General features: G+C 41.5%; 1 protein-coding gene across 14 annotated transcripts in view; it reads left to right on the top strand.

The window, feature by feature from the left end:
* si:ch211-285f17.1 (sickle tail protein homolog) overlaps positions 1-21,134 on the top strand; it is a 117,396-nt gene that overhangs the window by 90,934 nt on the left and 5,328 nt on the right. For 8 of the 14 annotated variants that reach the window (XM_040044445.1, XM_040044443.1, XM_040044438.1 and 5 more), the window contains 14 exons: positions 2,335-2,533; positions 3,834-3,927; positions 8,021-8,811; positions 10,327-10,431; positions 10,956-11,005; positions 13,266-13,405; positions 13,570-13,745; positions 16,500-16,630; positions 16,855-17,002; positions 17,622-18,105; positions 18,310-18,505; positions 18,596-18,885; positions 19,175-19,318; positions 19,632-19,754. In XM_040044445.1, coding sequence (XP_039900379.1) covers positions 2,335-2,533; positions 3,834-3,927; positions 8,021-8,811; positions 10,327-10,431; positions 10,956-11,005; positions 13,266-13,405; positions 13,570-13,745; positions 16,500-16,630; positions 16,855-17,002; positions 17,622-18,105; positions 18,310-18,505; positions 18,596-18,885; positions 19,175-19,318; positions 19,632-19,754 — 3,071 coding nt within the window. Of the gene's footprint in view, positions 1-225; positions 398-2,334; positions 2,534-3,833; positions 3,928-8,020; positions 8,812-10,326; positions 10,432-10,955; positions 11,006-13,265; positions 13,406-13,569; positions 13,746-16,499; positions 16,631-16,854; positions 17,003-17,621; positions 18,106-18,309; positions 18,506-18,595; positions 18,886-19,174; positions 19,319-19,631; positions 19,755-21,134 lie in introns of those variants that run through there. The other 6 variants (XM_040044444.1, XM_040044442.1, XM_040044452.1 and 3 more) reach the window with 4 other exon arrangements.

Here is a 21,134-nt window from a genome sequence, read left to right as displayed (position 1 = left end):
AATGAAACTGCAGGGTGTCGTATTCCTTTCCCGTGCCAGTAGTGCCTCTTGCTTTGTCTGAAAAGTTTTTCTACACATGCACGTACACATGTCCCATCATTCTCTGTCCTTCTATCAAAAACATCAAGACAGAGTGTTAAGACAGTGGGGGGTTATGGTGTGAGGAAAAAGGGGAGGAGAAAAAAAGGGGGGAGGTGGGGGGCACCACTTCACAACACTGTCCCTCCCACCACTGCCTCTCACACACATGCACACACACAAACAGACAGGCACAGGCTTCGCTTGGTCCCAGCAGACATTTGGGACTTTTAAGTATCTTTTTGGTGTAGTAGCTTCTGGCTTTTTGAGAGCATCTTAACAGCGAGCAGAAAAACAGGGATTCCTTAAAACCTCAAACGTGAGTATCAAATTCATCCTTAAGTGTGGCATCAAGTGTATTGAATTTCTTCATTTTGCGGGTGTATTATAGTCGTCTGCCTTTTCGCTGCATTTCAATCGCTGCGATGAGCATATATTTCTAGACTTTATTTGTTTTAGACTTTTGTGTCTTACTGGAGAGATGTGGAAAAACTGTGCCCATTTGGTCAGAAAAACCCACTAGCTATTTGTTTCCAGTCCTCAGTGAAACCAGGTGCTCAGGAATGCAGCTGTTAAAACTGAGCTATTCAACTTTGTCATAGCAAATAAGAGTACAGAGGTGTGCACGATGCAATCTCAATCAATGGTGCTTTGTCATCAAATTCTTTCGCCCTAGTTGCGAACATCTGGATGAAAACTACACGGCCGTTAACGTAACAGCTCTCAGGGGAAAGATGAATTTATTCTGCAAATGGGCACTTTGTTAAGTTTTTCCAACACAGGAACCCAGACAGACCAGAGAGAGAAAGCAACGGATAGACTCAGCAATTTTATTTCCTGGATTTGCCCTCTCTCTCTCTCTCACTCTCTGTCTCACTCTGTCTCGTGGTGCATGTAGGATCTTGTATAATATTTCACCAACATCTGGTAGCTTTTACTGGCTAGCTCCTTTTATGGGGTTACACCAAGTAAAACCAAACCCTCCTCTCCTTAAAGCAAGTTATTTCCAGTGCACAAATGCACAAGTGACAATTTTGCCTCTGCAGCTAATGAAATGTGACATTTTGGATGATTTCTTATGAAATATGAGCAAAACAACAACACGAGCTGATTGAACTGCTTTGATCATTTCATTACGTTCTATTGTTGCCACTGATTGCCTGTGAAGATCAGCACAAAGCCGTTTGAGGTAATGAATCGCAGATTGAAAATAGAAATGTTTTTTTTCTGTTTCCTTCCCCCCCCCCTCCAGCACTGTTTATACAACTGCTCTGTAGGCGTGGCCATAAATTTTGTTCAAGAGCCATCTGTTTTTCTAAAGCACAGTACAAATGCCACACCCAGGGTTCAGAGGTTCAAGCTTTGGTCTGTTTGATGCACAACTTGTACTGATCCACCCCTAGTTTTGTCCTCTCTTCCTGACCCCACCCCCAAGCTCACTGCCTGTACCAAATAATGTATCCTGTGGAAGTGATAAGCAAAAGATTCAGCGCAGTGCATTACAAATATTTAGCAAAAACCTGCACACAACATGATTACATTCATGCACTTTTGTTTTTGATGCTTTCCAAGCCACAGTTCAACTGAGAATAAATGCTGAAGCCCAATTCAGGGGCAAAAATAATGACTCTCTTATCCGTTCGGGACTGTGCAGGAGTTGATCCAAATTGCACCAAAACAAAAAAAAGAAGAAAAAAAACACCGGGAACTTTTGAAAATTTGAGTCCGGCCAGTAATCTGCACTGAGCGGCCATGACCAGACGTGTCACATGGGCCCTTGCCAACTCTTTTTACAAGGCTGGAATTATGCTGTTAGATGTTTTTATTTTTTTTTTATTTTACTTTTTTCACCATTGAAGGGTTTTTAAACCAACCCAAACTTCTACAAGCGTCCCTTTTTGTTTAACCACCACAGTTTTGGCATTGTTTACTGCACTAACATGAAATAACATAAGCCCAATGATTTTACTGCAATATATTGAGCATTCTTGCACAGTCAGTACTCTATACAGTAGCTCAACAGTAAAAGCAGACCACTGGTTTGAAATTGAAATAACATCAGCACAATGTCAGTGAACTGTCTTGACAGATTAACACTGAATGCAGGGCTGAAATTCTTCAGGCCTTTAGAAAACATATGGGAGTGAAACAATGCGTCACTGCTAATGCAAGTTATGGAATTCAAATAGGGCTGTCTTAGTCACGGGAAACATTTGAAAGGACTAATCACCTAGTCTTCCTGCTTCCTGCCTTTAGGTGTACTGTACCTGCAGTACGGAGACGAGACCAAACAGATTCGCATGCCCAATGAGATCACCAGCATCGACACAATCAGAGCTCTCTTTGTCAGTGCCTTCCCGCAGCAGCTCAACATGAAGATGTTGGAGTCACCCAGTGTTGCCGTGTACGTCAAAGACGACATGAGGAATGTGTATTACGAACTTGCTGATGTCAGGTAAAGATGCACTGTGTTTGCATGTGATAAACATGGTAACAGAAATGGATCGGGAGCATGTATTTGCCATCGCATACTGTGTTTATTATTTCCTTAGGTCGATCTGATATTGTCGTGTTGGTGTTGCTCTTGGATCGATATAACTAATGTTGCAAGTGACCAATCACACGTGATGTCAAAGTTTTATGACATGGAAACAGTGTCACACAACACACCAAACCATAACCCCTTAACCATAACCGTAACTATAGTCCCGTAACCCTAACCCAAACCACGACACATCCTAACCCTCAAACCTAACCCTGACCCTAACCGCCCCCTTTTTGGATGTTTTTCCTGAGTGGACATCGGCAGTTTTCTTCCCCAAGTCACAAAGCTATGAAATCATAACAATGTGATTGGTCAGATGCAATGTTGATCCTGTACAAACATTATTATGGAACAATGTGAGGATATCGGATAGACCTATTTCCATTTACCCACTGTGAACACTTTCCATCCTCTTCCTTCTTCAGCTCTCCCTGAACAGGAAATGTCACTGGTCAGGAAATGGGCTCACTTCCACTTTCCTTCAATGTTAAAGAGAAAGTTAAAAAAAAGAGCATTAACTGTAAACAAACTAAGGTTTACTTTTAGCTGACTTTGATACCTTTCCTGGTGGTTGTTGCCAGTCTTAATGAAAAAATTTGACTTTGCAAATCTTTAAGAAATATTTGCTTTTTTTTTTTTTTTTGCATTTTTAAAGCAAAAGCATTGTGTGCTTCATTTATAAACATACATACCAGTACTATCCTACTTTGATATTCACCTGCATGTCTTATCAGTAATACAGCAGATTCTGTCTTCTGAGAAAGTAGGCAGCCATTTGTTGTAGTTGTTTTTCAGAAGGAAAGGCTTTACTCGTGAAGGCATACGAACTTTGCCCTTTGCCTGCAGAGCTCCTGCTCAAGTGCAATGTGTACTTTGTGAGTAATATTTTATCAGGGCTGTAAAAAAAAATTGTCTCGTCATAGCTTAAGGGCTGTACGGGTGACCATAATGCCATAGTTAAATTGAGCCCAGGACATGAAACAGCAGGTGTGCTCTCAGTTCATGTAGCAAGATAGTATTAGTTAATATTTTTTATGGATTTTTAATATTTAGAGGGAATGTCGGATAATAGCGAACAGTCAGAGCCTCTGTCGGGGTATGTGCCCTTGGTGGGGCTGTTGCAGAGAACCCGACTGAGGCAGGATCGGCCGCTGTCTGATGGCGATATCTGGGCTAAATTCTTACCACTGAGCACCTCTTCCTCCTACAGGAACATCACAGACCACTCCTGCCTGAAGGTTTACCACAAAGATCCAGCACAGGCATTCAACCATGGACCCCGACCTACCAATGGCGATGTCAGGGTGAGTACTTTACTGTCCATAGCACAGCAGTGAAATTGTCTCATTAAAAGCGGCAGCTGAGTAGAGAAAAGATTTGCTGCAGATAGAATAGCGGGCCCGGTCTCCGGTTTCTCACATCTTGTATGCAGTAAAGGGAAGGAATGTCCCCCTGCCTCTTGTTAATCTCTTCAGAGGGGGTCTTGTATTGTTCTCCCAGGGGCCTGCGTTTGGCCGTCCTCTACACGCTCTGGTGCGACTTGTTTAAGGGACAATTGGACTCAGCTCTCAGGACTATTTCCTCTCTGAATTCTTCCTCCCAATATATGCTCTAATCTCTTTTCTTTTATTCTGATTCTATCTTGTTTATTTCCTGCTGATGTAACAAACTAAAACCCCCAAAGAGCCTTTTTTTCGTCTACTGTTCCTCCTCAGATCCGCTCCTCTAATCTGCCCTGACCAGTCATCTGTCCTCGCTTTGTCCGTCTGCCAGTTACAGTTAGCATTTTGGCACAATTGCTTTGCTTTAAATATTAACCCCCGCTATACTAACACTACATGCAGTGCTGCGTATGGTCACCGAAGTTTAAAGTGAAATTGGTTAAGTTTAAAGGAGTGATGAGGCAGCTAAGGTGATGGTTTTAAGAGCTCTTCATTCAGATGCCACAGTGACATTGAGGTGCTGCAGAAATTCTTTTTTATTCTTTGCTGCTGACAGGCAAGTTGCTGACTTTCTCCAATCGGGTCCTTCAAAGGGAGGCGAATAAAAGACGGCTCTTCAAAAAAAAAAAAAAGATGGCTAAATAAGATACTGAAAAAGTGAAAAGTGGAATCTTACTTTGAGAGCTTAAAAGTTTCAAAGTACATCAGCAGAAAAACTCCAATTGTGTAGAGAAGTTTTTCCCCAACTTCTTTTTTTTTTGCTGTTGTTGAAATTCTGGTTCTCGTCGAAACTGCAGGTGTTAAAAAAAAGAGCTTGGAACTCGATGAACTGAAATGTATGAAGCAACTTCTTAAAGGTTCCTATGCAAACACAGTGCAATGCTAACATAAAGAAAAAGATTGTTGCTGTCATTTTTTAACCCAGCAGCAGCTGACCCAGATACAGAGGATGGCTGTGGGGTGGTGTTTTAAGTGTAAACACCACAGAAAACTACCTAAAATGCCATTTATTGATTCCCACTCGAGAGTTTGCTTCTATTGCAGTCAAGTTGCTTTATTTAAATACAACAACAGAGGTTGATGAACGTGCTCCGCATCAAGCAAGCTGTTAAGCTGTTGGCAAACTTCCCTTCCTTTACAAACATATTGAAAAGCTCTAACACTCAACACAGTTTTCAACGTAATATTTATCAGCCTCTCTATTCTTGGCAGTGTTAAAAATTCAACCTCTTTTATTGAGGAAATAGAAAATTGGCCGCACAAAGGAAAAAAAGGGTGTCGCTAGGGCTTAATTAGCACCTGTTCAAACCTTCACTGAAGGTGCACCTCACATGTGTTTGGGCCGTAGAGAATGCCCTCGCCTTGCAGGGATGCCAGGCCTCAGATCTGATTCAAATTGAGATCTGCAGTCATCTCGGCTATTGATTTGAAAATGTCTGGCAAGCGAAACTTGCATAGAACTGTCTCTGGTTATAAAAACAACTGCTGCAATAATACGAGGTGGATAGATGTACACAGGAATGGACACGTAACTTGATAAACTTCAGGCGGTCAAATAACTCTCCTGCAATTGCATTTCAAAAGTTTGACTCATTAATCTTTACCGATACATATATTTATATATGTATGGGATAGTGCCTCAAGCTTTGCTTTGAATTCATACAGTATAGTCAATAGTGGCTGTCGACAGAGACAGTATGTACACACCAGTTGAGGGGATGTTTTGGAAACAGTAGCTGAGTTATTAGCTAGCCTCTGATTTGCTCTCCTAAGAACAATCCACCATTTTTTCTTTTATCTTTGTCCAAAAAAAGATGACAGCTCATCTTGTGTCAACTTACAATTCTAATAATTAGTGTTTTCATTCACCAACACCATTTAGTGCCCTATAGCACATCCGCATAGTACACTCAGCCATTCGATCAGCTCTTTAAATATTTACAACTTTCTTCACGAACATTGCAGCACGACTCTTCTTTATCTGGCCTGCTTTGTTCGCTGTGAGGCTCTGAAACGTCTGTGAATTAGTCGGGAAACTCGCTCCAACTCTGACAGGCCAAGAGATTGAGGCAACTTTTGTTAACTCCTACTAGACATGCCGCTCTCATAATTGGAAGCTTAAGAGAATGATGGAGAAAGGAGAAAGGTCTGGGAGATAAATTGCATCTTTTTTGCCTGATATGTTTTCGCGTGTGCTTGTTTCTCGAGCTTCTACTTCTTTGTTTTGTCACAAAGCAAGGAGGTCTCTGTACTGTAGGGATATTTTTAGATGTTTTGGTCGGTGTTTCAAAGGTGCAACATCTGTTTGGGATTGAGAGCTGATGCCTTTCGGCTAAAAATGTTCTTATATGGCTTTGCAGGGATTGGAAAAGCAGTCAGATGTTATTTAGGGCTTCAGAGAAATTTCTACACGAGGACGACTTTTCTTTTTTTAAGAGCGTGTGCACCTTAAAAAGTAGAAGTCTTTATGGTTTTGTGACGGTCAGCAGTGGCTCTTTGCGCTGAAGTCTTAGTGTTTTGCTGCTTGGTCGGACTTGTTGCAGTCATATTTACTGCTGCGTGAACTTTCCCTGCTACAAAGTTTCTTTCTTTTTACTGTTGTCACCACAGCCGAGCCTGAGCTCTTTTGTTACTGTACTCTCTGTGTGCATTTGTTGTTTTCCAGTTCACACCTACTCTTGCACACACAAGGGTCACACCCACTTTATTGTTCACCTCACTGTGCTAATCTTTGTTGGCACTCTGGGAAGTAATAAATAATGATGAGACTGAAAAAACAAAAACTTTGCATTACGTTTTTGACTTGTCTTGACTTTTAGGTGAGACCTGTGAGTCATACGTCGGACAAACAATAGTTGGTGTGTTTGACGGGAATAGAAAGTTAGACTGGAAAACAGATTCGATTCATACCCACTTGTGACACCCTGTAGGAGAGTGTGTATCCATGAATTCTGTCTGTGTTTATAATTTAGGTTTCAAATGTGCTTGTACATGTTTAGTTCAGTAAAGAAGAGAGCGAGAGAAAAACAAACAAACTAAAGAAAACCCAATCTAAAATGAAATTACTTTTATTGTTTTGTTGCTTGTTCTTTCTGAGCCGATATCAAATTTCCATTATTGCTTTCACTGCATGGCTGGCCAAGGGTGCATGTTGCATATCAAGTAACTTTTTGTTTGCAGAGGAAATAATTTAATTCTTTTTTATTCGTTAAGCAAAACACAGCCTTGCTTTATGCAAGGTGTCAAAATAAAAGTAGAGGAAGTAATGTAAAGACTGAACACTGTGTACCTTTAAGACTTTTGCACTGACTATTCTTCTATATCCCTTAACCAAGAAAAGTGTTCCAATTAATTGAGGTTAGGTTTTTGCACGTTAGCCTTCAAAGAGCTTTAAGGTGGTTGAGCTAAAGAACTGTGGACTGTATTTGCTATTCAGACAGACAGATACTGTTGCAAATTAGCCAAGGTACTGTCTAACCCCGAAGGCTTCCATGAACCTCTGGCAGAAAGCCATAGTCTTATCTCCTGGAGCGCATTTGCAACACTTAACCTCACCTTCTTTCAAAAAGCAGAAACTGTGCAGTTTTTTTTAACAGGGAGAATAGTCTTTACTTCTTCATGCAATATTGTTTTATATGGAAGCCTGTGGGCACGATATCAAGGGCTTAGAGTGATATGCTGTGTGTCCAGGAACTATTTTCTACTTCTGGGAAAATTTGCTGACAGTATATATTCTTTGAAAAGCAACAGTGTAAGATAGATAGATGTTTTTGTTTTAAGGGCAGCTCCAGTCTAAAGTTACAAGACCTACACAAAGTAAGAAGTAACTGAAGTTGACAGAAATATGCATCTTTAATTTAAGATTTTCTACTAAAAGAAGAAACTTTTTGTGTACTTATATATATTAAATCGTTTTTTTGTGTGTTTTTATGATTTTTTTTTTTCTTTTTTCTAGATGCACAGTGAAATGGCACTTGCCGGCCGTGATGGCCAGCCCCCTCTAAGGCATCCTCCCATGGTTCCCCCGTCCCACCACCCAATGCAAGCAGCACTCCCCCCAACGCCCCACTCTATGCCTCCATCCCCCTCCAGAATCCCATTTGGCCCACGGCAGGGTTCTTTACCTGGGAGCGCCACCATCCCAAGGGACAGAATCTCCAATGCCAACCCACCGGCCCGCTCTAACTCTCCTTGTCCCAGCGCCATCCTAGAGAGACGAGATGTCAAGCCAGATGAGGATATGGCTGGAAAGAGCCACACTCTTTCTAGAGGGAATGAGGGCTTGTACGCAGATCCATACCTCCTCCAAGAGGGACGAATGGGCATTGCTGCAGCACATGGACCACACCCCAGCCCTGGGCTTGATGGTCCAGAGCATGCCATGGGGGGATTTCACCGTGCCTCCATCCGCTCCACGAGTTCTTATGGTGGACCTAGCCCTACAGACACTATAGATCACCCCTCTCTGTACAGGCAGAAGTCCAGAAACAGCCAGCTGCCGACTTTGGGTTCTAAGACACCTCCGCCATCCCCTCATCGGATGACTGAGGTACGAATGATTGACATCCATGGTGGACCTCCTCATGGCATGCCATCTCATAGTGTTACCATGGAGAGAAGCTCGCCTGTGCGCCAGTCCTTCAGGAAGGAAGAAGTAACGGGGACAAAGCCACGGAACAGCATGGGCTCACCTGTGGTTCCAGACCTCCAGGGGCCAATCCCAGCTGCCAGTGACCATCAGACACGGTAAGCTAGCAGAGGACACAGTGTTGCATATAGTAGCTGGGGGGGGGGGGGTTGTTAAAATAACTACCGAGACATTGCATGGGAGCATGGACTAACTCTGCATCCCAGTGTCACCCTAACCATGAACTGCTGCTTTCCAGTACCTGGTCTGACTCTGTTTCATCATCCATGCGTGAAGAATAAATATAACCTGCCCTCTCACTGTCTTCAGCATAAAGATCTGCACATGAAGCACATTTTGATGAGTTTGGTTTGTGTATATAGCCAGCTCTTGCTTATCTTGCTAACTCGAATTCTGGAGCTGATATTGTTGATGAGCGTGTAAGCCCAGGCATAGCTACCACTAGTGAAACAGGATAGTATCTAAAGGCTCTATTAATCAGTGTATATTTAAACAAGAACACCCCTTACAGACTCTATTCAGTTTCAGTTAATCTACCAGATATTTTGGTACCTGGGTTAGGTTTGTCTTCTCAGACCGAGAGCACATAAACACAGAAAGGGTGCAAGAGGGATGCTGGCCTCTTAGCAATGCATAACTAGAAAGGAGGGTACATGGGCTCTGTGTGTAACTTGGAAACCCAAAGAAAATACTGGCCAGGTTGAAAAAGTATTTGAAACGGCCAGTCATGCAGATCAGGCCAGACCACCTGGGAAGCCCAAAACCTCCATTAGAAATGCCCTGGGAATATCTGAAAGGGTGAAGGAATTTGATTGGGAAAGTACCATGCTTCACTTTCAAAATAAACTGTAGGTGTCATAGAATATACTCGTGTAAAATATTGTGGTCATTGTTGTATTCACATAGACTTTGTGTCTGCACTGTGTCCTTAACGTGCCCCGTGCCTCAAGATAAATTATGAATAGAACAGAATAGCCCTTTATTGTCACTGTACATGTGCAATGAAATCGTGGGTGCTCCAAATAGACTCTGCAGGAAATATAAATAGCAAGACAACATAAATAAATGACAAAACAAGATGAAAGCACACTAAATAAGGCACATCTTATGTACCTTATAAAGCAAAAGTAGTTCCCTCACCTGCCTGCAGTGTAGGCTTTCTTAAGGCAGTGTCATACAGTTCAAATAATCCTTTCACTCTCTTTTTGGCAGTCATCACATGTGACTCAGTCAAAAAAACAATATGACCCGAGCACCTTGGGTGTCAAGCTTAGGCTTGTCAAGAAGTTGTCCGTCTTGTTTATTCTATTTGGACACAAGCTTTTGGGGTTTTTACTTTTTTTTTTATTTGTAATTCAGAAACGATTCATATTTACCAGAGACAACATTTACTTGTGGCATATTGCAAATCAATTCCAAAACAAAAGAAAAATCTCTGCTGTGTAAGCATCTCACAAAATGGCAAAACGTTTCATGGTTAGGTGATTAAAAGCGATTGATTATTCTGTTTACAACCCTCCCGTTTTCATTCTGAGCTAATATTTGCTCCAGTGGCAGCTGTCATATCCAATAGGCCTCGGTGTTGAAAGCAGAATTTTTTGATGTGTCTGCAGAGAACGAATGAAGGCTATGGAACAACAGATTGCCAGCTTGACTGGTCTTGTTCAGCATGCACTTTTAAAGGGCCCAAACACTAGTGGCACCAAGGAGCCTCTAAGGTAAGCAATCACAGTATAGGCCAGAGTGGAGGCATCGGGTGAAATGGACTTTTCAAAAGAAAAGCCTGGTGATTCAGTCAGAGGAGGAAGGATAAATTATCCCTTCAATAATGGCCATATCAGACACTCAGGTAAAATAGTGTCTGCTAAAAAGGAAATCGGTTTGAATGTGAATCTGTTATCGAAGCCTTTTGCCCTCTAGATAAATGGCCACTATTGTTCATCTGGCTGCTTTTCAGCTCTTTCTCTTCTTTATTTATTTATATTGTTTGGAAATGTTTGCTTGACGCCTAGTCTAAAATGTCTGCTGTGAATTTGAATGTAGCTACTGTATGCACTGATGATGAAGCTTGTTAACATCATTAACATCATTTTAACCTTTCTGGTTTGTCAGTCTGCCCCATCATTCTTTATTTTAACTTGTTTGTCCTTACTAATATCGAGCTGTAAATCTAAAGTGCTGCAAAGTGCTGTTTATTTCTGTTACACAAACTCTTGTAAGATAAATTTCTCTCTGACTGCAGCGAGAGACCCCCGAAGACATCATCTCCAGCCCACAGTGCTCATAGTTCAGGTTAGTATCTCTTCTATTATGTGGGATTTCTGGAGTTTTTTTCTTTTTAGTTGATATAAATGCCATAATATCATGTGCAGACAAGCCCACACATCAGTGTCAGTCAGCAGTCTGCAATGAACAGCACTGGAGGGAGGAAAAACAAAGTCAGGCTTCTTTGCTTGTCATCAGTTCATATTTCCTTGCACTCCTTTACCCAGTTCATCCAGTTTAATAGGAGTTAAGAGACGAGAGCCAGCGCAGCTAACACAAGCCCCTCAAAGCACTACTTAAAACAAGATGCTATTACTTCTCAAGCCTGCCAAGATGATTCAGCGATTCAATCTCTGCGCCGCAGCGTTCTGCGGCCAGACCTTAGCTTGATAAAAAGATCTGCAACCTCACCAGTGGTGAAGCACAAACACAACGCTATTTATGTGTCTTGAAAGCTAAGCTCGTGTCTCAAGAAACATTTCATGGAGTATGTAGTTTTCAGAGGGATTTACTTGTCATGCTGTGTTTGAGCAAATCTTCAAAACATCAGAAAAGTTACCGTACAGGGTCTTCTTTGATCTCGCCAGACAGCCTCTAACATGAAAAAACGTGAGGATATTCGTTTAATCCCTCACATGCTTCTTGATTGTCACCACCCAGCGTGTCCTTCTTTCAAAATATACATTGTAACCAGTAGTTCAGGTCTGTTCACGCTGTAAATAGATTTGGGGGATTACAAAGACAAAAGTGTGTTCTTTCACTGTGTCATGGTATATGTCAAAAAGAATTGAGGGAGCACTGGTAAGTTTCTCTTAACTAAAATGGATGGACACTACTTTCTTTGTATTTTTTTGTGTTTAAAGGATTGGCTGCTCTTAATTACATGAGAAAATTTGTACTTGCCTCTTGTGGTATCCATTCTTGCAGATGGTTTTGACATTTGCCTCAAATATACAGTGACAGACATTCATTTCATAATTCTGATAAAAATTCAGCACAAATGCGTCCTTTCAGAAAGAATTTCCAAGTTACTGTGGATAATACACAGACCTTGAAACTGCTCTCTATCAGAAAATTGGCCCAACTTCAACTATTTATATAGTGAACTAAGATTCCACGTTAATTGACACACATTTTTGAAAAGATATGTTACTGTAAAACTCAGTGCATGCAGTGTTAATTTAGCTACACAGGACACAAAGTCAAGCTCAGCTGACCTCACTGTCATCCCACATCAGCTGACACCTCTGCTGATATCCTTATGACTAGTTTCAGGTTTATTTAAAAAGGACAATGCACGATAATTAAGATGGAAAATGGAAGCACATCTGTGTATAGATAAAAGCTAGAAGATGAGGTAATTTCAGCTGTTTATTTCCCAAGGGGTCACCACAGCAAATGAATATGCCCTCCCATTTATCCAGGCTTGTTATCGGTACTAGCCTGTGAAACCCCGAGGCTGGATTTGTGTTTCCTCCCAGGCTCGATCTTTTAAGACTTTTGTAAGGCAAATGTGTTAACAACTAAACAACAAAGCCCCTAGATAAGAACCAGGAGAACATAAATACTAAAACAAACACCCTAACTATATAACCTAGCAAACAAAACTTAAAGACCAAGTAACCTGATCAAGTGGGGTGCAGTATTAAAATTGCTTTAGCCCACCTACAGTTGGTGCTCATTGCAAGCTGCTTTGCAACCCACTCAAGCTCCTCCTTTACATGCTGTGTTTGACAAAACCAGTGTCATCTGTTGTGACTGAACGTGTAGTTCTATAGGGTCATTACATTTCAATCTCATGGTGCAGTTTGAAATATTGCTCTTACTTTCTATTTAGGGACTTCCACCATGGATGTAAGTTACTTTGGTTTCCATGGTTTCAGCCTGTTCTTCATCTTTAGCAGTGACTGAAATAATTAGTTGACAGCCATTTCCAGCTGCAACTAATAAGAGTGTTAACATATATATGTAGTACATATGAAGTAGAAATGATGCCACAAAAATTAGAAGAAATCTTTGCTGAACATTTGGGACATTAGTTCAGAAAAAGTGTGTTTACAGGCATTTACAATCTCCCTGCTAATAAGCAGAGTGAGTGCTTGAAAAAGGAAAAAAAATTCTACACTTTAAAGCCTCCCTAATAATGTTTCCTAGAATTTTTACAGTTCATAAGAGTTATTATGAGCTTTGATTTCAAAGGTTTTAGTATGTACATATGGGTCGTAATTTTCAGAAAACAAACTTAAGCTGTGCTGTGTGGGGTTTTTTTCTTCTTCTCTTGGTCCAGGTGGTTCTCCGGTCTTGTCTCCCAAGAACAGTGCAAGCCCACCAGACAAGGGCTCAGTTCCACTCAAAGTAAACCTCCTGCAGTTCAGGAAGAATGTTTCTGACCTCAGGATGCAACTGCATCAGATGAGACAGCTGCAGGCAAGACTTTGCCTCCATTTTAATTAAATTAAACTGTTGCGTTTGTCCACATTTCCAGCTGTGTATATGCATGTGATTAAGTGGGATACCCAAAAAGCCATATATCTCGGTTTACTAGTCCAGGTCCTCTAATAACTTTCACTTTGCTATGTACATCACTTCAGCTCCAGAATCAGGAGGCATTACGGGTGCAGCTGAAGCGGGCAGAGCAGGAAATCAGTATTAAACTTGCAGAAGCAATGCGGCGTATGGAGGACCCTGTTCAGCGACAGAGAGCTGTGGTAGAAGAGGACAGGCACAAGTACTTGGGTCTGGAGGAGCGTGTCCTCACACAGCTCAGGTAAGACTGCTCGGGACTCGCTCATTACCCAACACAACAGATGCTGTTTTGTTTAAATTGTGTCTAAAATGGATAGACACGTTTGTTTGCATTCAACAAAGTTTTTCAAAAGTCTGACAGTTGATGTAGTGCACATATCTGCAACTACATTTGCTGTGCCTTTGTTTATAGGAAGCCCCCAAAAGGCTTCGCTGTTATCAGCTCACCTGAGCCATTCAATCCTAAACGCTTTGACAAGCCAACACCCTCTAAATTACAGCCCACAGGTTTATGCAGGCAAGCTACGCCTGCCTCTCAGAGACAGCGGTCTAAAACAATGGACTCAACTGTGGAGTAATTACTCACCGCCCTGCTCTTATTTGAATTCATTCGCCTCCTCTTGCCAACAGGGAGCAGTAATTGAATCCTTTTTATTTGGATGTTTACAGACAAGGTCAAACAGTGTTGTCTTGCTAGACAGCGGCGAACATATGCTCCAATAAACACAATCATAGCAGTTCTTGGATTCTGGGAAATGAACAGGAGGAAGTCGGGGCACTGAAGCTGTGTTAAGCCCTTTGTTACACTTGGTATGCAGCCATTTGTGAGTCAGCAAAACACAGCTCCTGGCCCCTTAAATAAGGCATGGCAATTAGAGCTGCTTGGCTTTAGAACCATTTGGAGTGCGTGGTGTCAAAACTGCTGCCCTCTTGAGAGAATTCAATCTATCAGACCATATTTTGTAACCTTTTTTTAAAACTCACCCCTTAAAATATGGAAAGTCATACCATAAAAACACAGGAAAACCTTAATGAAGTCACACAGAAAAAGAAAAAAAACGTATTAAATCTGACAGTGGTCATTTTCAGTGGATGAAAGCTGAACAACTGCAGTATTTGAAGCTATTTTCGCCTTAAGTGGAATTCTTGGTGTCCCATACTGCCCGTTTCAGTTCACGAGAAAGAATTATGAAAGGAAGTAAGAAAAGTGCCAAATTCCTCATGCAAATGCAACTCAAGTGGTCTTTAAAGGCTGCCTCCTATACCCTGGCAAACAGAGGGATACATTATTGAACAAACAGTATTTTTGTTCTGTTGGAGGCTTCATAAAAAAGGAAAAATCCATCATTCTCACTACCAAAAAGCCTTTGCATAGAAGGGCATTTAACACACTGTCTCCTTGTTGCCTTTCCTAATCCCTTCAGGGGACTCCTATAAAAGAGTGTTTCTCAAGGGTACCTGGCCACAATGAAATGTGATTTTAGTTCCCTCTCATGCAATCCAACACTGCAGACAATGTTATCATACAGCACATTTCCCTTTGGAACAGCCAGCTTTCTCTAGCACCGGGATGGCTCTCAGGCAGGGTGATATGATTTCTATGTGAGGAAGTGCTTTCTCACAAATAAGCCCTCATTCAGTGTGTAAATATTTGGGGGTTTGGGATAAGACCAGATCCAGTCTAGATTAAGCAATATAGTGTAGACATGAAAGAGGACTGCACAGTTAAGATGTTTATTCGCAGCTTAAAATATGAATTTTACATATCATATGCACTATTGCTTTTCATGCATCAATCCCAGAGACTTTTCCTACCTTTCCCCAGTTTTGGCTTATGATCTTTAAGAAACATGATTGTATCCTGCCCCCTGGTGTTTATACAGTGCAAACAATCATAATAAGAGCCTGTTTATGCAGGGTTTTTTGGCTTGTTTGTTTTGTTTTGTTTTTCAAGTATACACTCATTAGATGCCAATTTTGGGCCATAATGGCATGATAGCATCACACAGTTTCTGAGAATCTCCCATTTCACCGCATCTCACAGGTGCTCTAATGCATTGAGGTCTAGAGACTGAGTACAGAAAACTCATTGTCGTGTAAGAACCCAGCTGGAGATGATTTGAGCTTTGTGACATGGTGTGTTATCCTGCTGGAAGCAATCATCACATGATGGGTACACTGTGGTCATAAAGGGATAGACATGGTCAGTAACAATAGTCAGGTAGCCTGTGGCGTTTAAGCAGTGCTCAATTTGTAGTAAGGTGCTTATACTATTCTATGCCATTAAACCACGTGAACCACTGATACAAAGCAGAATAGATCCATGTTGTTTATGCCCAGTTCTAACCCTAATATCTGAATGTCTAAGCAGAAACTGAGACTTATCAGACCAGGGATTGTTTTTTTTGTTTTGTTTTTTTGTTTTAGTCTTCTATTCTCTTAATTTTGGTGAGGCTGTGCCAATTGTAGCACAATTCTGCTGTTCTTAGCTGACAGGAGGCTTCCAGAGATACTGTTGTGTATATCTTGGTCGCAGTGAGTGGTTATTTGAGTTATTGTTGCCTTCCTATCAGTTCAAAGCAGATTGGCCATTCTCCTTTGACTTCTGGCATCTTCAGGCATTTTCGCCCAGATAACTGCCACTTACTGGATATTTTCTCATTTTCAGACTATTTTCTGTAACCCGTAGAGAAAGCTGTGTGGGAAAATCTCAGTAGATCAACAGTTTCTGAAATATTCAACCCAGCCCGTTTGGTACTAACAACCACGCCACATTCAGATTCATTTATATTACCTTTTTTCCCCGCCCTGGTGCTCAATTTGAACTGCAGCAGGTCATCTTGACCATGTCTACATGCTGCAACGCGATTGGCTGATTAGATACTTGCAGATACGAACAGGTGTACCTATCAAAGTGGCCAGTGAGTGAATTTGTCAGGCAGTTTTTTTTTTAAAGTCACTCAACTCTAAATTACTTTCCCTTTTTTTTCTGCAGCGAGCTGGAACAGTATGTAGGTTCTCTGCAGAATGACTCAGCCACAACACACAGAGCAGTGACCCTAAAAGATGTGGAAGAGGGAGCCGTAACCCTGAGGAAGGTGGGAGAATCTCTGGCAGGGCTTAAAGGTATGGTGACTGCCTTCCCATCACATTAATGTTCCTTACTCCAGTATACTTGCATTATCATTCAGCTTTGCGCACTAAAAATCCATGCCAAATACAAGCAATTTTTCACAAAAAATCACATTGTAATTAACATTTCTCAATTAAAGAGAAAAGGATTATGAGCAGAAATATTCTAAAATAGGAGTATTTTACAATTTTTTTCCTCTCTGTTTAAATTTCATCAGGAGAGTTCCCAGCCCTTCAAGCCAGAATGCGGGCTGTGCTCAGGGTGGAAGTAGAAGCTGTCAAGTTTTTGAAAGAAGAGCCCCACAAATTGGACAGTATGCTGAAAAGGGTGAAGAGCTTGACCGACACACTCAGCAGCCTGAGAAGGTAGGGGGGAAATGGAGAATGAAAAGATAAAGCAGGGAAAAATGAGAAGATGTGTTGGAGTATGGGAGCTGAGTGCGAGAGGGGGAATTGAAGATGAAAACAAAAAGCACTTTGCGGGGCTCCTCGATGGGGTCTATGATGTGGGAGATTGTACCGTTTGATTATAGTGGCAAGCCAGCCTTCATCCCATCAAAGAGGTCATTCTGTGCGGACAGAAGGCTTTGGCGTCCAGATTTACTTCCATCACCTTCACTCAACCGATAAGTGAATTAATTTGGTGGGCAATGCAGCACCTAATTTCCATTTTAATACAGATGCCAAACTGGCTCTTGACTTTTCTCTTGCTCTCCCTCTGTTTTTTTTTTTTAACCAAAAATATGCCCTGTTGCCAAACCCACCTGTTGCATTATAGATTTTGTGATGGTTTATCCCTCATGTCATTAAATATGTAGTATTATTTGTCTACTTTACAGCAAGATTTGATGTAGTATAGTCCTAATAACAGTTTTAAAAGACCATAACTTGCGAATACAAATTTCTGAGCGTTGTTGCGCAAACATTTCTTTCGCCAGTGTTTCTGTATGATGTGTATTTCTTATTGTTTCCCTTCCCTCTGCAGGTGTGCTACTGAGTTTTCTCAGAAAGGGCCTGAGCTTTCCAGTAATGCCACAGTGGACAACAGCCCCGCAGTAGCAGTAGACACCCCTGCAGATGTTTCTCCAGCACCAGGCCAACCTGACTCAACCTCAGCCCCGCTAGAGCCTCAGAGCTCCACCATCAAATCCGAGGTGATGCCTTCATCCCCGGTGGTCATCCATCATGTCCAGAGCTCCCCGGTCCACATTCAGCAGTCCCAGCAATCTGCGGCTTTGACATCTCAACCTAGTCCCCCAGCCACACCTAGCCCCACTCATATCTCCAGTCCCAACCTTAGCAAGAGTCAAGACCGTGAGGCTCCCAAAGCGGTTGACACAGATCCACCGAGTCCCACCCGCTACAAAAAGACTCATGGGAACAGTAATGGAACAGCCAGCCAGGATCTTGTGATAGAAGAGCTTCAGAGCAGTAAGGAAAAGAACAAAAGCAGAGCTGTTTCCATAAAGGTATGTTTACCCACCTTGTAATTTTCATTTACATGTATATGCTGAAATTAGCCGTGCTAATACTCAGTTTATTTTATGAGTGTCCTGAAAATCTCTAATGTATTTAATGTATTGTTTTTGTTTAGAAATAATAGTCCGTCATTTAGTTTGCACTTCTGACAACCGTAAACTCTTTGGTATGTTTGTTTTGTCTGCTCTGTCCAGGCGGCAGAGAAAGAGTGGGAAGAGAGGAGGCAGAATATGGGTCATTATGATGGAAAAGAGTTTGAGAAGATCCTACAAGAGGCTCAGGCAAACATGATGAAGGGAATTCCAAGTCTAGAGGTGGAAGAGAACACAGCACTGCCTGCTGCTGGTATTGTAGAAGAAGACATTCACAACCCTGTTGAGCTACCATCAGGTAGAAATCACACACAAATGTAACTTAAACAACTTTTTTTTTGCTTTATCTACACACCTTAATGTTGTTTCCTATTGCCCTGTATGACAGAAGAGCCCCAGTCAGGCCCTCAATCAGACAAACCAGCAAAGAAGGGGTCCGAGAAACTCCCTAAGCCTCTGGTGGAGAAATCTGCCAAGCCAGCACTAGAGAAACTCTCCAAAACTGCCATCAAGCCAGCAGCCACTGAAAGTTTGACAAAACAGGGGTCTGAAAAGCCAAACAAGTCCCCACCACCGCCTCCGCCAAGGAAAACCTACCCCAGCTCCAGCTCAGGCATGACCACTACACGCTCTGGTGAGGTCGTCTACACCAACAGGAAGGAGTCTGTCTCGACTCAGGTTGGTGCTTTAAAAGGTTGGAGAGAGTAAAGAAAACCATTCTTGTGTCTGTGCGCTAAGCGTAAAGCCAAGTGGGATTTAGTTAAGCCACTGCATTAAAACTGGAAGAAAAGGGGAAAGAGCTATTTAGGCTTTCTCCAAAGTGTAAAGGTTGCCATTTTCAGGAGAGATACTGTTTAACTCTGTCTTTACGCTCATCCAACATGAATGCAGTATCCATTTTCATTTCCACAAACTTTGCTGCTTGTTAAAAATACAAGAATAATTTCCCTCACATTATTTCTCACAGGAGGACGAAGAGGAGGCCCCACCTCCCTCTCCCCAACCCAAGCCCACCAAGGTTGCACCGGAGACCAAGCCAAAGCCAGCCACTCCTCCCCTGGTTACGAGAGAAGAGGAAGATGAAGGGGACAAGATCATGGCAGAGCTCCAGGTTAGATCCATATACAACACGCACTCTCACACGCTCCTTTCAAACATGCGCAAATACAATCAATTTAACCGACATATGGAAATTAGGATGCTGGATTTGATTGATTTCTGCGTTGTGGGAGTGGGTTGCTTATCATTTTTTCCTGTGGTGGGTGACTTCCTTGGAAGTGGCAAAGGATGGGTGCTGACAGCTGCCAAAGAAATAACTTTCATTGAACTTTACTGCACTTGTGGCGTTTTACAACTGTGCAGTTGTGAAGATGCTCTTCAAAACCCTTGTCCCGTTGTTCCCCTCACCTTTCTCCACTCTTCAGGTTTTCCAGAAGTGCACAGTTAAGGATGTAGGGGTGAAAAATTTGGTAGAGCCCACCGCTCGAATTGAACCACAAATCAGAGAGCTAAGACCGGGGGCTTTATTACCCCTCAAAGAGAAAAAGGTAAAATATATGTCCCGGTGCAGCTGCCCAGCTAACTGCCTGCCTTTGCCAACTGTATGAAACAATCAATGGCTGTGTCTTAACACCCCTCTGCTCTTGCTTTTGCTCGAGAGAAACCTGTAGCAGCTGCCTCCACAAAGCTTCCTTTCCTTGCTGCCTGAGTTTTCCTCCCTCTTTTGATCCTGCTGGATATCCGAGCTTTAATTTTTTTTTTCAGGATTAAGTCTGCATAAAATTGAGCTTCTGAAAAGATGCTGTGTCTTCTGTATGCCTGGTCTAGACTATGATGTGTTTCAGAACTCTCGCTTGTCTTTTCATCCAAATCAATAAAAACCTCAGCACTGTACCTTACAGGCTATTAAATCGTCTCGTGTCTTTCTTTAATGACATTTGACAATTGCTTGATATGCCCTAGATTTTTGACAATTGAAAGAACATCAGTAAAATGCACTGTAGACACAATCTATTTTTGCAGACTTGGTTCACTAGAGGTCAGCCTGACCACTTTGCATGCTCCTTCTCCTCTCCTATACTTTTCTGAGGAATGACTTTTCCGTTTCTCTTTGCACAACTTCACCTCAGTTCGCTTTTCCCAGCTTTACACCTCCCTAACCAATCATTTGATACATGTTGAGTATTACTTTTTTAGTCGAAACGATAAAGCAAATAGGACTAGGTGTGTGAAGTGCATCAACTTTTACTTGTTTTGAAAAGATGAACTGGAAGTATCTGTTCTCTGAGAGAAACAAATAGGAGGTATGCTATTTGGTTAAGCTTACAATCAAGTAAATAGTACATTACATTAAAGTTTACTGTTTTGCTGAAATTTTAAAAATTTTAATTATTTCACTGAAAAAAAGAGAAACAAGTTAGGAACATAAACTGTATTTAAAGATGTACATAGGCTCTGTGATGTCGTCCAAATGAGACTAAGCTCATAATTAATGTGTTTAATGAGGTCATAAATTAACTAAAAAATAAGATAAATATGTCACAGACTTTTATTGAACAGTCACAATTTAGCAGTCTCCCCCTGTTGGTCATTAGAAAGAATGCAGGTTTAAGGCACTTCCACATTTTCCACTTTTTAGATGCTGAGTCTACAGCTGGCTTTTAAATATAGTATAATGATGTAAAACTCGATATGTGAAATAAAAAACAGAAAAAATATTTAATTCAGTTTTATATTTATATTATGTGATTTATATATTTATACATCCATCAACATGAATTATATTTTATTTTGGCTTTTCAAAACTCTGTACTATGTGCATTTTTATGTAGGATTTAATACTGTAACAGTATAAAAAAGCAGTTGTTAAAGGTAATTGACCAATCTTGTAGTTTTGACGCCGCAGATCGTTCTGCAACCAAATGTGA

This window comes from Simochromis diagramma, unplaced genomic scaffold (genome assembly GCF_900408965.1).
Source record: "Simochromis diagramma unplaced genomic scaffold, fSimDia1.1 OVJJ01000602.1, whole genome shotgun sequence".
Lineage (NCBI taxonomy): Eukaryota > Metazoa > Chordata > Actinopteri > Cichliformes > Cichlidae > Simochromis > Simochromis diagramma.
This window is presented reverse-complemented; position numbering and strand designations above follow the sequence as displayed.